The 17,755-nt window shown below is 38.1% G+C and overlaps 1 protein-coding gene across 2 annotated transcripts in view; it reads right to left on the bottom strand.

Annotated features, from left to right (window-relative positions):
* Nucleotides 1-248: 248 nt before the first annotated feature.
* The window catches only part of GDAP2 (ganglioside induced differentiation associated protein 2), a 67,574-nt gene continuing 50,067 nt past the window's right edge, over nucleotides 249-17,755 (bottom strand). For both annotated transcript variants that reach the window (XM_060626301.3, XM_060626302.3), the window contains exons 13-15: nucleotides 12,978-13,121; nucleotides 2,586-9,093; nucleotides 249-2,342 (exon numbers count right to left, since the gene is read on the bottom strand). In XM_060626301.3, the coding sequence (XP_060482284.1) occupies nucleotides 9,046-9,093; nucleotides 12,978-13,121 (192 nt within the window). In that variant the 3' untranslated portion in view covers nucleotides 249-2,342; nucleotides 2,586-9,045. The remainder of the gene's footprint in view (nucleotides 2,343-2,585; nucleotides 9,094-12,977; nucleotides 13,122-17,755) is intronic.

The raw sequence follows: 17,755 nt of genomic DNA, 5'->3' as shown, positions 1-17,755 counted from the left end.
ACCTATGTGGGTATTAATTCATTCAACAGATACTTATTGAGACACTGTTCTACCAATCGTGCAACATGGAGTTGTGTCTTAGAGGGAGGAGTAAAGTCCAAACAACGCAGGAGGAAGGGTGGAGGGGAGTGGGAATGGAGAATGACTCTTAATGGGTATGGGGCTTCCATTTAGGGTGTTAAAATGTTCTAAAAGTAGATGGTGGTGATGGCTGTATAACACTGAGCATAGTAACAACCACGGAAGTATACATTTTAAATGGATAAACTTTATGATATGTGAATTACATTTCAATAAAGATGCCAAAAAACGTAAAGAGAAAATAAAAAAAATGCATATACCAATAAAGGATATACTCCATAAAACTTGAATAGAAATAGGTATAGTCACGAGAGCTTTTATATCCATAAGAATATAATATAGGATGGTATTATATTTACAACTTGATTTTGATACATGTCACAATAAATTATATAAACATAAAAACAAGACAAACAAAAAGCCCCAGATGCAGAGTAATCTTACCCTATGCCACTCCACTAAAAACTAAAAAAAAAAAAAAAAAAAAAAAAAAATGGGGTTCTTGCCTTTTTCTCACTCCTTGTGTAACTCCCATGGGGGTACCTGAGGCTCCAAACCGACTTTACTAAGACATTTTCCATAGCAACAGGATGGATTCAACAAGGAAATGATAGCACCTCATAGTTCTGGTCTTGTACTAAGTGTTTTACAAAGAAAACAACTGTGCAGCATGTCCGCTGTGAACTGTGAACTGTGCATTCACTTACCTAACTTTAAGTTGACTGATAACTCTGCTGCTAATTCTTGAACTCTGGTCCTCCCAGGGAACTTGGCTGAGCAAATGCAACTTAGATAAAAAAATAAATGATAAATAATAAATTAAAAAAAACAAAACAAAACTTGTTTAGAGGTCTCAGAGGGAATGTCAAAGGCAAGGGGCCATGCAAACATAGTTAAACCAAAGGGCTCCAGCTATAGATGGCAAGGTCATCCTGAAACTACCTACTATCGCCATGATCTGGCTGTGAGCGCAACGTTGCTGCCTTAACCTGCCTGGCCCTCTACTTCCTCATCTGTTTGAGAACCTATGCCCCTTTCACAGTAAGTTTTAACACTTACTTTGCTATTAGAAATAAAATTCACAGATAACAACCCACGTAAGACAATGTGTTAAACAACCAACGTTATCATTTACAATAAGCATTTCAAAATGAAAATGTCAGACACATCTCAACTAGAAGACATAATGAAATGGTCAAATGCTTTGGATACCTCCTTATAAAAAAATAAATTTGGATTTTTTTTAAAATTCAAAGACGAGAGGCCATTCCATCCAAACTTATAACGAATTGATCTTATTTGCCTTTAATAAGAGAAAGAGGAAAAATAACTTGAAGTAGGGCTTACAACCCAAATCAAGTAACAGGCTGCTAAAACTGGAGAAAAGCAGGTAAAACTGGGCCTTATCTGTAATGTGAAGCCAGAACAATTTTCCAATGCTGGGCTACAGGATAAGGCAGAGAGGACACCTTTTCTATCTTGATGGAGAGCCATACATTCATTGAACTTAAAGATCTTGCAGATGGGGAAAAGAGGCTGGATCAGAAACAATAATTTCCACGACATAGATTATTATTATGCTTTTATATAGGATGTCATAAAGAAAATATATATATTTTTAAAACCAGACCTTACAAAATTCAGTGGCAGCCTCATGTTTCATGTATCTCCACTGCCTTAATAATTTGTGCAAGTATGTTTTAGGAAGTAGGGAAAGAACTTGATTTTGATACATACTATCTTTGTTAATAAATGAGTTCCTCTTACAACTCTCTCCTGGTATTTTCTCCCAGCACCCAATTAGAAAAAAACCACAAAACAGTAAAAACCCAGCCTATAGATATGCTTGTTCATATCTGGAGTTCTTTTCAGAACTCCAGAATTTATTTTAGAAAACTAGGAGAAGGTAAAAAACTTACTTGAAACTATTTTAAAGGACAGGGCAATTTTTAAACATATGTCTCACAGGTGAAAATTAAGATGTCTGCAGACTATTTCTCAGAACTATCAAAGAATGTAATAGTGGTGAGGGGGAGGAATTCTTTTTTTTTTCTGCAAAAAAGCTATATCGAGATTCAGGAAGAATCTCATGTTATCATTAGTTACAGATGTTAAATGTGCAAGAGAACATTAATGTACAAGCTGAGCCTAACGGTCCTAATACACTTTTACTGGACCACAACCTAGCATGATAGCCTTGAAAAACAATTCATATTTATTGTGTCAATTTCTTAGCACATTACACAATTGTTTAAAAAAACCTTAGCGGGGGCACCTGGGTGGCGCAGTCGGTTAAGCGTCCGACTTCAGCCAGGTCACGATCTCACGGTCCGTGAGTTCGAGCCCCGCATCAGGCTCTGGGCTGATGGCTCAGAGCCTGGAGCCTGTTTCAGATTCTGTGTCTCCCTCTCTCTCTGCCCCTCCCCCGTTCATGCTCTGTCTCTCTCTGTCCCAAAAATAAATAAACGTTGAAAAAAAAAAAACAAAAAAAAAAAACAAAAAACCTTAGCCACATCCCATCCAGAGAAACATCATTAGTTTTATAGTATTTTTGAGAAAATACAAATTAAAATTAAATAAGCTTGTTAAATAAGCAACTTATATCGATGCTTTGTATTATTACTTAAGAGTATGAGTTTTGAAATCAGACTTTGATTTGAATCCTGATTCTCTCTCTCAATGTAGAAGGTAACATATATAAAGAGCTTGGCAATGTAGAAGGCACATACTAAGTCCTCAAATGTTAGTTGTTCTTTTTTTTTTCAGTATTGATTTATTCTGAGGTGGGGGAGGGGCAGAGAGAGGGGGAGAGAGAGAATCCCAAGCAGGCTCCACACCCAGCGCGAAGCCTGACACGGGGCTCAATCTCATGACTGTGAGATCATGACCTCGGCCGAAATCAAGAGTTGGACACTTAAGCGACTGAGCCACCTAGGTGCCCCAGTTATTATTATTTCTAATCAAAGCAATGGTAGCTACCTTCTGTAAACACTTAACCATCCATGCTTTATGAGCATTATTGCATTTCTTTCTAATTATCCAATGAGTATTATTATCCCTGTTGAACACATGGAAACACTGAGGTTCAGAAAGGTGGAGAACCATGCCTGAGGTCTGAACCCAGGTGTGTTAGGGGCCAAAGCACCAATATTAACTAACCATCCTTAAAAATTCTTGGGTCAGGGGGTGGGGGGAACGGTGGGGGGGAATGTGAGTGTGTGGGTGTGGGTGTGTGTGTGTGTGTGTTTGGTTGGGGGAATCCATGAGTTTACTGTGAGAATTAGACACTTTTCATGCTGATGAAAAACTTCAAAATAATTAATATTCATGTTCCGGATATTAGTTTACTAACATAAACTGCTTTAAAACCCAATTTTGCCAGGACGTTTTAAGTGCCTACGTTCGTATTTATGTTTACTTGCACACTAAAGCTGGGTTCTGCTTTGGCTGCGGAAGGCTTATGGAGAACAGTGGCTGACTTAATAGGGGAACGATACATTCAAGCTAGATGAAGGCCAAGTGATACCACTATGTGCTAAACAAATGAAAGGAACAGTCTGAACTGAGACACACAGGGGAGACAGCTGAGTCGCTACGCAGCACACACAGCACAGGGCGGGTGTGTGCTGAGCCTGAAGGAACCTGTGCTACAGGGCTCGGTACCATCATCACATTACGGTTGACAGTTCTGTTTGGGCAAAACATCGTTGTCCATCCTATTTCGTTAAGGTTACTTTAAGTTGTATTAGTTTTATAGTTTTGCTTGTATCTAATCTATAAACTTCTTCTGGTTTTATAATTGTGCAAGAACTATAAGCGTAAAGCATTATACATAGCTTTATATATACTGAGATAACATAATAAATAATGGAGTAAACACTGAGGAACTAAGACAACCTCTCCTTACTAAAAGGGGATGTGCATTATTCAAGTTTGAGAAACACGCCTCTGTCATGCACTGCTTGTGTGCGTGGGCTTCAGCAGGTCATTTAACCTCTCTATCACCATCGACCTCACAGGATTTGTAGGAGGATTAAATGAGATAATGAATCGGAGTGCCTGGCCCACAGAAAGGATTACGATAGTTATGTCTCCTTTCCTCGAAACAGGGAAAATATGGAAGCTGAATATAGTCTTGGCTCTTTTCCTTGTGGTCTTGGGACCAGGAGTATTGATAATCACCTGAGCTTGTTAGAAACTGAGAATCCCAGGCCCCACACCAGAGCTACTGGATCAGAATCTGGATTTTGACATATTGCCAGATGATTTATTGTATGCGCATTAAAGTTTGAGAAACACTAGTCCAAGTCCCCGTAGAGAAGGTTGACAGTAAAATTCACTGCATTTAACTCCATAGGTTAACTTTGGTGATTATAGAAAATCCAGGTGTAAATGACCAAAACAAACTATCCCACCCTATGGTTCAATATAAACACTACCATTTTACTACTGGCTCTTCATCAGCTATATTTACAGAGTAATGGGATCTAACTTCAACTTCGGAAAGACCAAAATATATTTTTAAATGTAAAATATTCAGGGGCACCTGGGTGGCTCAGTTGCTTAAAACTCCGACTTTGGCTCAGGTCATGATCTCGCAGTCTTTGAGTTCGAGCCCTGCGTCTGGCTCTGTGCTGACAGCTCAGAGCCTGGAGCCTGCTTTGGATTCTGTGTCTCCCTCTCTCTCTCTCTGCCCCTCCCCCTGCTCACGCTTTGTATCTCTCTCTCTCAAAAAAAACATTAAAAAAAAAAAGTAAAATAAAATATTCATAAAAGCATTCTGAATTCTGAATAAACACATTTTAAGATCATGTCAAGAAAACATTTTTGGGTCTTCTGTGCCCAACAGCAATTAAAATCATTTACATATGTTAAACTCTTATTTAAATATTTTGGCCCACAAGAATTGGTCTAACAAAGTGCTGGCTCAGTTTATGATGACTGTGCGCTTACACTAACAAAACACATCGCAAAGGAAAAGTATGATTGTATATACAAAATGTATTAATTTTAACCGTTCAACAAAAATATTAGATCATTCAGCAGTTACGATTTTGTTAGTGTAATTCACCTATAGAATATCTGTTTTTCTTCTTGAACTCAGTGACCCTATACATTTCATGCTTGTTTCATGTAAAAAGATTAGATACTATTCCTGGAAGCAACGAAAACAAAATTAACTAATATCCAAAAGAGCCACTAATATATAAAGTGACCTTGATATCATCTGCTTAAGGGCTATTCTGATAGAATCAAAGCTTGAACTATGTTATTTATTGCTCTGTGTTATCTACATATGGGCCATAGAAACCACATTCAAAGAATGTGATGCAAAGTGGATTACTGGGTGTGTGTGTATGTGTGTGTGTGTACACACATATATATTCACATACATATGTATGAAGGTAGATGTATATAGGATATGTATATGTATATGTATATGTATATGTATATATATATAGGGTTTGGCCTACTGGGTAATCCTTATAATCTCTGGGTTTCTGATATGACCTAGATCACAGGTAGAGTCCTCCTTTAATCTTTCATGGTTTCAGGCAATCCTGAACCAGAGTCAATCACGTACCATGAGGTATATCAGTGCCAGTGTAGGTAAAACATTCTAGTGCATATGGACTATGATGACCATAACTTAAGAGAACTACCATCTGAAACTCACTGGCCAGCTCCAATTTTAGAGGTGTATATGCTGCTACCTTATAGTCCTCTGGGTCATTAATACAATCAATCCACTGGTCTTAAAATACAGTCCTCCTTCTAGTACTTCAAATTCTAATAATTTCTATTCATATATTAATCAACATAAACTCTCTCTATATATACATACACAATCAGGGGAAACACAAAGAGCGATTTGTAGCTTATACCGAAACCACATTTTATCATTTTCTTATTAACTACTGCAAAGAAAAGAAACCATTACCTACAGTATGAATTCATTAAACAATATCTAAGCAAATGGAGAACAGGGAGAAATAGTCAGGCCCTGTTCTTCTACTGGAGTGGTTACTCTCATCCCTCTCTAGAAATGCAAGATATTTTAATCCTTTCAGATTTCAGATATGTGATCAAAAACCTGTATCCATTTTTCCTATCAAAATTAAAAATCCTGTTGTTTGGTCTCAAACTACTTGGATTCCTTTGAAAAAATAAATAGAACAGAGCACCAGCCAGTGAAATAAGATGTATATTAAAGAAAAGAAAATCTTGAAACCACTTGATCTCTAAGCTTTAGGAGTCTAATAAAGATAGTTTTTTTCCCAGACGTTATTTTCGCTAGCAAGAAACTTGGATATTGAGGAGTTAAGAAGAACCCAAATATATGCTGAAGAAATGTACTTGTTTAAAAAATCCTATTATGCCTTGGATGAATTAATGAATTAAATTAAAATTTTAGAAGTTGTTTCTTCCTCAATTCGACTAGCATCTGGCATGACTGAAGTTGGATTAAATCAAAGACTTGGTGGGGCTTTGAATTAACATCAGATGCTAGTGCTCATCTCCACCCAGTCACCCTTTTATCCTCTAATGCGTCCCTGGAAAATGGCATGTTATCCAGACAACGCAACCTGTTGACAAAGGCAGATACATACTGAACTTTACATGATCATTTCACCATAAGGTCACTATGTTCCCCTCGTAGGACTTAATGCGCTGAAACAACTTCATTATATAACACTCTAGGCAGCTATAAAAGCATGAGCTTGGTCCCATACCAAATTTAGTTTCACTGAAAAGTACAGCCCTTATCTTTGGACACCATTAAATTGTGAAATGGGGCTGATATGTATATACTTTCATATTACCTTTATACCCTAGGATATCAATTGAACCAGAATTTCACTATATGTAGAATCTTGCTTGTGTTACTAGACATTAATATACTCATATGAATATAGCAGAGGGACATTCTTTCCAAATTATTCTTTCCAATAATTTTAGTTCCTTTTGAACGGCAAAGTAGTTTGCAGCCTCTATTATCTACAGAGGAAATGATTCAGGCCAGATGCCAACTGGAGGTAGCCCAGTCCACTTTCAAAAAAGAAAAGGTGGTATATTTTTAATGACCGCTCCCAGTGACCCCAACTCTGATCTAATAATAGCCTGGAGAAGATGAAGATAATTTTTCAGATTTTTAAAGCTCAAAGCTTAAGGGATTTAAAGCAGTGCTATCAGAGAGGAAGGAGGAAGCCTAATACCAGCCAACTGATTGGCTGTCTGGACCTGATGACCTAGGGAACATAACAGGAAACTCTTACCAAATAAGCACATATAAGGAGCTAAGTGGCTTTGATATCTGATGCAAAGCAAATGTGTCCAGTACATACAAAAGAGAAGAGGGTTTATCGAAGAAATGTAAAGCCCCCTGTTACTTGAATGGGGCTAATACAACTATAGGGGAATTTCTCTGTCATAAAAGGAGGAGGTTTCCTTTATCGCCACTGAACGATTAACTTGGGCACAGATGTATGGGACCTTTGGAAGCACTGATCCTGAACACACTGGAACAGAAGGGTTCTACTTTTTCTTCCCTGAACCGCCAATGTACAGGATGGACTGAGGGAGGGGCATGGCGTAGGAATCAAAAAGGAGTATGAAGACAACCAGACGGAAATGACAGTGGTTTGACCTTAATTCAAGAAGAAATGTTTAAAATGGCTAACACATGCCTCTTGTTAAAGTGTGGCACTGGGGGAGGAGCAGGCCAGAAGAAATTCTGGACAAAGTAGGAAGGAGGTCCTCACGGTTGGGATTTCTCACTAGCAGCTCTTGTCCCACGAAAAGAAAAATGACTCAGAAGGTGCCAAGGACAAGAGGAGTGCCTGGTAGTACCCATTTATTATCATTTAAAGACTGACCGAAACGACACCCTACATAAGCTCTGCTGGCATTTTGCACCCAAAGGCATCAAAAGCCCTTTCTAAATGCTCTTAGGATACCTCTGTGAGGTAGGTATCGTAATTCTGGTTCTTATTCATAAACAAGCTAAGGCACAAATAGAGTCTGAGTGGCAAATGCGATCAGGAATTTCGTTTGCTGCAACAAACTTCCTCCATATTGATGTAGGCAACTCAAGAGACACTGTGAGGAAATGTCCTTAGAGGGAGTAGCTTTAAGAGCCAAACAAAATCACACCTCTGGGAAGACCACGCTCTCGAAAGGGTCACTGATGGAGTCTAAGAGATACCTTTCACTTAAGAGTACTAATAAGTGAAGTCCTCTAAAATAAGGCAACCAAATCATCCATGATTATAGGAAAAAGGCGGAAGATATGGTCTTATTGTCCTCCACTACTGAGACCAGAACGGTGGCAATCTTAACAAATCATAAATCCAAGGAACTTTCGTCCTTAAATCTTCGTCTTAACTAGCGCAGTAAGATTCCAAGACCTATATTTTGCTAATGATTTTGGTATTTTGATCAGATACATTTCCACATCCTTGATCCCAGACAATTCTCTTTCATCATAACCAAATTATCTGCATAAAATGTAGTGCCAGGATCTGAAGCAAACAGTGCATCTATGGTCAGCACACACTGGTTCTATATATTTTGAGAAACAGTGAAGTACACAAAGGAAGCGTGCAATGTTAGAGAGATGGCATGGAAAACATCGGTGGCTGGTCTAATGGAGAATCTAGTGTCCTCTCAGGAAACTGAAGATACTCAAAAGTTGCTCCCCGATTTCTATTAACAACCCTCTAAAAATGAACATTTTCATTTGATACAAATATACAAATTTAAAATAAGTGTGCAGTTCGGAATGGCCTACCATTTTCAGATTGCTTATGTGCCAGAAAATATACAGTCAATAAAAAAATACCAGAGAGGTGGGGACAAAAGGCTCTCTGGATCTGAAGAGCAAAAATGAATATCACTTCAATAGGTAGCAATTCGTGGAGCAAGTGACGTCCCTGGAAACCAGTAGCGCTAAAAGATGGCAGGTCACAAATCTGGTGATGGGGGATAAGATGTATAGTAAGGCCCATTTTCCTGTGGAAGAAAAAAAAAGACAAGAACATTAAGTAATCAAACCAATTCAAATGGGAATGTGAAAGAACGGGATTTACAGTCGGCGATATGGCCTCTGTAAAATGTCTAGCACATGCGTGGCCCTGAGCAAGGCCCTCAGCCATCAAACCAGGTCCGCTGGAGTCAGTCAGAGCTGGTGTAGAGTAGGCAGAGGTAATCAGGATGGTAATATTTTTAAATAACCTTGTTACTTAATACTTAATTCTATGTACCAGACCCTTTATCGGCACTTCCCTTTCATTATCCCTTCATATTCTCACATAATGCCATGAAGTAGATAACATCCTCTTTTTACGGAACAAGACACCAAGGATCACACAGCTTGCAGAACTCACCTAAGGCCAGCCAGCGGTAACCAGAAGAGTCTGAATTTAAATCCTCGTCTATTCAAATCTAACGCCCAGATTACTTTTTTAGACTGTATTGTCTTACTGTGTGCTGCATCTTAAATTAATATAGAATGATGGAAAACAAGAGTAAGGGCAAATTTCCTGACTTCATTTTGGCTAACTTTATCTTAATAAAAAAATGAAGACAGTTCACTTTATGGTAGATGGACCTTTGATTATACTTATTGGACTTAGGATTCATTTCTCATATCTAAGGAAAGTATTTGACAAAAAACTTGTCAGTAAATCATAAACAGAATTGTTTAGCACCAGTGTAGATAATAATTAGGAAAGCAGAATGGCGGACAGATGAAAATAGCATTGCTTTACAGTACATTTACATTACTGGTTATGACAGAGCATTAAATGTATCTGGTTTTGAACCCAGTAGGTGGCTAAATGTTATCTAAGGGAATCAAAAGCTCTAATATTCTTCAGAGCAGATGCTCTAGGGCAAGAATTGATCTTGGGACCTTAGCCCGGAAAACAAGAGAATATCTAGGAAAACTTACTTTCTGATTACAAATCTGACCAGATATTAAAAACATTTCTAGAAATTAGGTAGAAACAAATCCTAGGATTGGCTGCCTTTCATGTTATTTGAAAAAAAGTTAAGGAAAGCCTTTTTGTTTTTGTTTTGTATTTCAGAATTGCCCATCAAGATCTTTCATACTAACCAATCCTATATCTGCAACACGCATGGAAGCTATGCTTATGAAACATGCCTCAACAAATAAATCAACTTTGAAGTTCATCTGAAAGGAAATGGTTCACTGTCTGTCTTTAAGATTTCTCCGTTCCATTCGACTACCATATTGTTTTAGGTTTCTTACATCCACATTAAATTGTGATAAAGTAGGAAGGGCAAATCTAATTCTTAATGCTATGAAATAGAGCTTTTTACATTAGTCTCACACTGTGCAAGAGACTGCCGTGCAATCTATTTTCTCTATTTCTGGAAACAGTCAAAGAACTTTGAAGAACTGTCGCCAGGTAAACTTGTATACTCTTCTTCGACTACATTTATAAGAGTGCTGACTGGCTAGCTCCCTGTCTGAAATCGTCTCCGTACCATTTTGATACAGATAGATAAAAATTACCTTCTAACTACCTTCAAAGGTTCCTTTCATTCCCATAAAACTTATGTCACTATTCTAAGTCACACAAGACCCAGAAAATAGAAGCCCGCTGAGACCTGCCAACAACAAACGCCACATCACACCTACTATGTGCAAGGCATGACTGAACATGCCAGTAAATTAACCAACTCCATACTTACTTCCTTTTCTCTAATCATACTTTCAATTCTTCCTAGCAAGAGAAAATGTTTCCTTACAAGGCAATAACCAACCACCTATTGGATCTCCACCTCAGTGTTCCACGGGCCACCTCAAACGCAGTGTCACAAATTGAACAAACACACCGCCTGTCTCTTCTCTCCCACTCCAACACTGCCCCTGCCCCCCATGCTCTTCCTCCAAAATGCCCCTCTGGGGTGGCGGCCACGCCATCTACCAAGTCTCCCACGGCGGAAGCTCTGGTAGTCACTTTAGGCATCTTTGCCCTTTCATCTTCCTGAATGGCTTCCTCAGCCACCAAATGCTGTGGGTTTCATTTCCTAAAATGTCTACTTCTAAATCTAAGATCTTCAAGCCCTTGCCATGAGCACTGCTGCTGCCCCAGCTCTAGTCTCCTTTCTCCTCCGATCCTCTACTCGCCTCTTCCTTGTCTCCCTGCCTCTAGTGTTATCCTTCTCCAGTCACGTTCTGCACTGTTGCTTTTGCCATGGTTCTAAACAGAAATATAATGGCAGTTCTCCCTTGTAGAACACTCCCCACTGACCACAGAGCCAAAGTGCTGCAGGTAACATGTAAAGCTCTAGTATCTAGTGACCTGCCCTCTGCCAGCCCTTTCCACATTGTCTCCTGACACCTTTAGTTTCTCCCCTTTTTTTGTCCTTCTCTTTGGCCTTTATATATAGATGGCCTGATATCTCAATTTTAGAAAGCTCTAGTACAGGCACAGAGAGATGATCCAATGACCCAAGTGTTACATTATAGGTTGTTTTATTAAAATGTAATTAATCACATCATTAATTAGGCCTGCATTTGATATACAAAATAGAAGAAAAACCTAAAACAAGCACACAAACAAAACAGACAAACAAAACCAAGCTAGAGTGTGGTGTTGATATTTAACGAAAGTCTGTTTTATGGGCCCCTAAGATTATAGAAAGTGTTGGCTTAAAAAACAGTCGTTTGGGTTTTCTAACCAATGCAATCCAACTTGTATGTTCTACCCCAGAAAACAAATTATAAATCCAGACACTAGCTTTGAATAGTCATTCCAAATTTTTGATCTCAAAATGTCTTTTAGTATCTTTCCTTTTATTTCCCGCTATCCATTTTTTTTAATTATTAAGAAGAGTGATATATAGTTCAAAAGAATAATAATAAAGTTATTTTCTACTCCAGCAATCTGCATGAACACAAATTGGTATTCTTCCCCCCCCTTCCACATATTCAACAATCTTTCTATGATCCAGCTACTCCAATTACAAATCCTCTCTGCACAAAAGCCAAATACGAAATTTTATTAGTCATTAGAACACATTAAATACTTTGCTCTTCACATAAAGGAACACAGGAATTATAGCTGAAGTTAAAGAAATGGTGGAGAGAAAATGTCTTGTAGAATATTTATTTTGGTGCATACATGCTGTACAATAATTGGGGAAGAACAATCCATTTGAAGCTTAATATAACCTTCAAATATATTCCCTGATTCATGCATAATGTTATGTAATCAGCAACAGTTAAATAAGGAGACTGATGATCTTTTGGCCAAGCATGTTACTTACTTTTGTTTTGTTTTTAACTACTAAAGCGGTAGTGAGAATAAACACAATGCGATGGACAGAGCTTTAATGAAACTCAAGAGTAGCCCTTTACTAGTGTTTGATATATTCACAAATTCATCTAGAAGTAATAATAATACTAGTGTTGCTTGTTCTTAAAAACATTAGATAAACTTTCAACAAAATGAAACTTGCAGCAGGGTAAAGGCTACTAAGATAGGCTACCTTGTTTGAATTAATGCTGAAAATGTCAGACACCAAGAGATTCTTCTGACCTTACTTATGTAGATAAAAAGCGATTCAATCTTAAGGACATTCGGCAGAGGTGGCAGAAAACTGACCATATAAGCAAGGGTTGGCTTCAAACCAGCAGAAAAATCTCCCCTTGAAAAGTTAACTGAGGAAAAAGCTCTCTTAGGACAAAGCGTTTTCCTAGTTACTGCAGGAAGAGAATGTTGAATGATACTGTCAAGTTTACTAAAACACATGAATTGCATTAATACCATCTTATAATAAAAGGATGCTGTGCGCCTAAGCAGTGCCCCATAGAGCAGTTAAGATACTACACCGGGTGAGGGAGAACTCCTGGAACTTCTTACCCTGGCATCATATTCAAGGACAAAAGGTGGAAAATCAATCTGTTCTGGTGATATGGCAGAAAATAGCTGGTGGAGGCTGTCCACATGGTGGATTTTGTCCTTCAGTCCTGAGACAGAAAAGGTGGTAAAAAACCATGTTGATACCTAATCAATAGAAGAGAAACACAATTTAAGCCAGGGGCCAGGGTTAGAAATGCAAAACGTGATTCTGAAAATTTATACTAGATAGAAACTATTATTTCAAAGTTGAAACTGATGTCAGAAAAAGCTTATAATGAGCCGTATTTGTCAAAGTGCAGGTGGTAGCTCATCAGTGAATTATGCAATTAGTTTAGTGGATTATGGACAGAATTAAAAACAACCACAATAAAAAGGAAACACGCTAGAGCAACAATTACTAGGGAAGGTGATAAGGGGCGAGCAAAGTGTTTCATGAAGCTTTCGCTTCTGTGAGGTGTCTGTATGCTTCCATGTGCAGTGTGTTGTCATGTAATATATGCTTTTTACTGTGGGTTGTGGGCAAAAAGACCCCGCATTATTTGGTAGAATGATGGATTCAGTGGTACTCTGAAAATGGTTAACATTTCCAAATCTCAGAAACTCGTCGTTTTTCCAAATGAGACTGCGAAGAAAATTTGTGCCGAAATGTGATACATTTATTTTTCATTTCACATTTGGCATGCAGTCTTTCTTAGTCAAAGTGAATCTTCTGTGAACGTGAAGCCACCTTTACTCATTTCAGTTTACAACATGCAAACCCTCTGTAAGAGCCAGTCTGCAAAATTTGTTGCAAAAAAGAAAAAAATTATTAACAGCAAACGATAGTGACATAAACTAGGCAACAGCTGGAACTCACAAATTATTGTTCATTGCTCTCAATTGCTGATCTAATCAGTCATGTTTATCAATGGCTTACACAACGGCTCTGAGCAGTAGGTGCAATATTGTCGCTATCCCCATTTTATTTACAGAAGCAAATGTGCATACGAACGTGTGCCCTGGGACAGTGCGCTACAAATGTACAACTGGGCACGTTGCAAATACAGGACACTTTGGATATCTGCCACCGATGCCAGTCATTTTGTTAATTTCTTTTGTATAGTCTTACCACATTTTCCACTGGCTGTCCAAACCTTTCACATATTCTAGGCCCCTAATATGACATACCTCCTTCTCCTTCACGCTTTCTTACAAGAAAAGGCATGAAAGAAGAGAGACAACACTGCGCTGACTTATCAGGATCCTGTCCAGATTTGCAGAACTTGGTAGAGACTCATTTTCAATCATTATTTCTCCCTTCCAGCTCCAGATTACCCCTTCTATTGAGTTCTTAATACCAGAAATTTACATTGCATTTAGAGCACTTATTCCTGCTTCCTAGGATTTCAGTTTCTTTCGTCCATTTCTATAATTTCCCTAGTACTTGGCAGACAATCATAGAATAATAGCCTAATGTTTTGCGAGACACAGACAGAACCAGCATTCTCAAAATATTTGATAAAGAAAGAATAAATAAAGATAGGACTTACTTTACAATGATTTTTATAGCTTGAGTCACTATTCTATTTTGGCTACACTACCAATGACTGGCATAAGGCCTCAAAAGTATTAACATTAGCCTCTCCGCTACCCTCTCCCCCTGCCCCAGTATTACCAAGTTTATTTAAAGGGGGATGTTGGAGGGGAGGGGAGGCATTTGGCCTTGCTAGAACTAGGCGAGTTAATTTAAATCAAATTGAATAGTCACTCAATTATATACCCCCAATCAGTTTTTGACATCAGTTCCTTTAAAGCACATGCTGTTATATACCTCACGAATGTAAACTTCTGCAAACTAGGTTAGTGAAACTTGCAGATTAGAAGAAGCTCTCAGACTGGCCACAGAGGTAGCTAATAAACCAGTAAGAGGTCACAGACATGTTACAGATTCCAGAAGGAGCTTAAGAAAATTAGAAGATTGTAGAGTCTGGACAGAGAAGAACCAGAAGGCTGTGTTAAGACAATAAACATTTATGCAAGGCATAAACATCTGCTGGTCATCTGTGTCCTAAGCATTGAGTCGTACGTCAAACAGGAAAACAATGATAGAGCCGCTCCTCTAAAGGGAGCTTAGAGCCTAGTAGAGGAGCCAGATTATAAGCATGAGACTAACAACTAGCTAAGGCAAAATGTACTGACTGTAATGAATGGCCCACAGAGACACGTGACTACCTATGTATGCAAGGAGCCCCAGCCACTTGGAAAAAGGGAGAAACATACAGAGCTATAAGGGCCTATGCAGAAGACTTTTGTGCCATTGTTCTCTTGCCTCAAAACCCTTTTACATGCTGCTTTTATAGTCCTGACACCCTTTCCCTCAATTCTTTGCCTAAGTGTTCTTCAGAGCTCATATCAAAATTCACCCCAATGAGGAGGCTTTCTTTTACCACCCTCCACCCAAAGCGGAAAAGGAGCCTCCTTCTAAATGTTCCAACAACACTTTGTTTACTCATGTTACTGCAAAGCTAGCAATAGTATTATATTATCTGATTCTCTAAATAGACTGTAAACTCCCTAATGTGGGGAATGTCTTATTCAATACCATATTCATAGCATCCAATTAATGCCCAACCAAAAAAGTAAGGAATTCAATATGTTTTGGAAGAATTAACAAATGGAGCAATAAGAGTTTCTGAGCTTATTACTTTAATACTGTTTAGGGCTGGTTTAATGTTTCTTCATTCTACAATAAAAATATATTGCCCTTCAATCGGTGCCTCAGTTTCTTCATCTATAAAATCAGCAAATTAGACTTAAATGATCTTTAAGGTCCCTCTTAATTGTGCAGTTCTACGAAAGCACTCCTGCATATGCCACACCAGACCAACAGGGGGGCGGCGGCGGTAAACTCAAAGAGACGGTTGGATTGGGGAAGTTGAGGCAGCGATCTGTGAAAGAAACACATTTCTCTGTCGCACTTTCTGCCATTACCTTCTTCACATCCTCCACGTATTGCAAGAGAAAATTACTCAAAGTAGATAGAAGTAGAAACTCAGTTAACTTCTGCTCAGCAACCTGAGCAGAAAACTCAAGAGCACTGTCTTCACTTTTTAAAATTTTAACTTTTATATAGCTTAACTTTTAATTTTCAATTATTTATAAGTCATATACATTTACATAGGTAAACTTGTATTACTTATTATCTACTATTTTAACAAACTGAAAAAAATGTAAAACTTGAAAAAGGACTGCTTTGATATTTTGTGAATGCCATAAATTCTTTCACCCAATTATTCACATACGCAAAGCCAAGAACACAGAATCACAAAACAATATAAACTAGAAGATTGTTTACACACGTATGCACTAATCAGTTGGAGCCAGAATCAATGGTAGGTTTAAATTCTGTTACTTTGCCTTGTATTAGTAAACTTCTAAGGAGAAAAAGAGTAGTGATTTATATGAGCAGTCAATTTATTACCACTTTGGGTGGAGTGGCCTGGAAAAGATCTGAAGAGTATCAAAATCAGAACAATGTGATTCGATTGTTTTATTAGCCCTTGATTTCATCTCATTATTTTATAATTACAAACACCCCATTTAGAGTTCTTGACTTAGTATAAAATAATGGTGGATTTCATTACACATGGGTTTTATTCTCTCAATCCTAATTTTCCCCATCCCAAAATGTTATGAAGAGGTAATATAACAGTTTTCACTTTATTCATCTGGTCTTCAGCCTCTGCCCAGCCTGCCACTGACTCCTATCTGAAACAGTTCCAACGTGGGACAGCCAAGGCTAGTGGCTCTAACTCTGAAATCTCTGGTAATGTGTTTCCATCAAAGTCACAGGATGGATAGCTATTTATAGACTTTCTGTGTGGAGGAGGAGGGACTAAAGCCATATCTTAGCAAACAGTGGCTACACATTTTTATAAGTCTGGTACAAAGGAACACTATTCTGTTAAGTCTGAATCTGTAACAAAAGAAAATTATGAAAATGTTCAAATAGTCACTAAAGTTGGAAGGATTTTACAGTGAATACCAGCATAGCCACCACTCAATCATTAACACTTTCCTTATGTTTTCTCTATCACATATTTATCCATCCGTCTATCCATCTGTGGATCTTACGTTTTTGCATTTCCAAGTAAACTGCAGACATCAAGAAGCTGTCCCCAAATACAGCATTCATATCTCTAACTAGAGTTCAACGTTCACTCCGTTTCTTTGCTATAAAATTTACATTCGATGAAGTGCACAGATTTTGCGTGTACTTTTACTGTTTTGCCAAATGCACACACTGGAGAAGCAAAAACTCCTATTAAGTTAGAAAACATTTTCATCACCCCAGAATGTTCCCTCATACTCCTCTTCCCTTATGGCCCTCTCCACGGAGGCAAACAATGTTTTGATTTTTTTTCTACCATGGATTAGTCTGGTCTGCTCTAGAATTTCATATAAATGGATTCATACAGTATAATTTTTATGTAAGGGTTCTCCTACCCAGCTTAATGTTTTTAAGATTCTAGCATGTGGTTCTGTCTATCAGTAGTGTGTTCTCTTTCACTGCCAAGAAATACTGCATTATGAGAATATACTAGAACTTAATTATTCATAATCCTATTGATGAGTGCCTGGCTGCTTCCAGTCTTTGGCTGCTATGACTAAAGCTGCTATGCACGTTCTCATAGAAGTCTTTTTTGGCACATAGTTTTCATTTCATTTGGGTAAATACTTAGTGGCACTGATAGGTCACAGGCTAGGTATATATTTAGTTTATAAGAAATTTTCGTTAA

This window comes from Panthera onca, chromosome C1, assembly GCF_046562875.1.
Source record: "Panthera onca isolate mPanOnc1 chromosome C1, mPanOnc1 haplotype 2, whole genome shotgun sequence".
NCBI classification, from domain to species: domain Eukaryota; kingdom Metazoa; phylum Chordata; class Mammalia; order Carnivora; family Felidae; genus Panthera; species Panthera onca.
The sequence above is the reverse complement of the archived record's forward strand: the minus strand, read 5'-3'. Positions and strand labels throughout refer to the sequence as shown.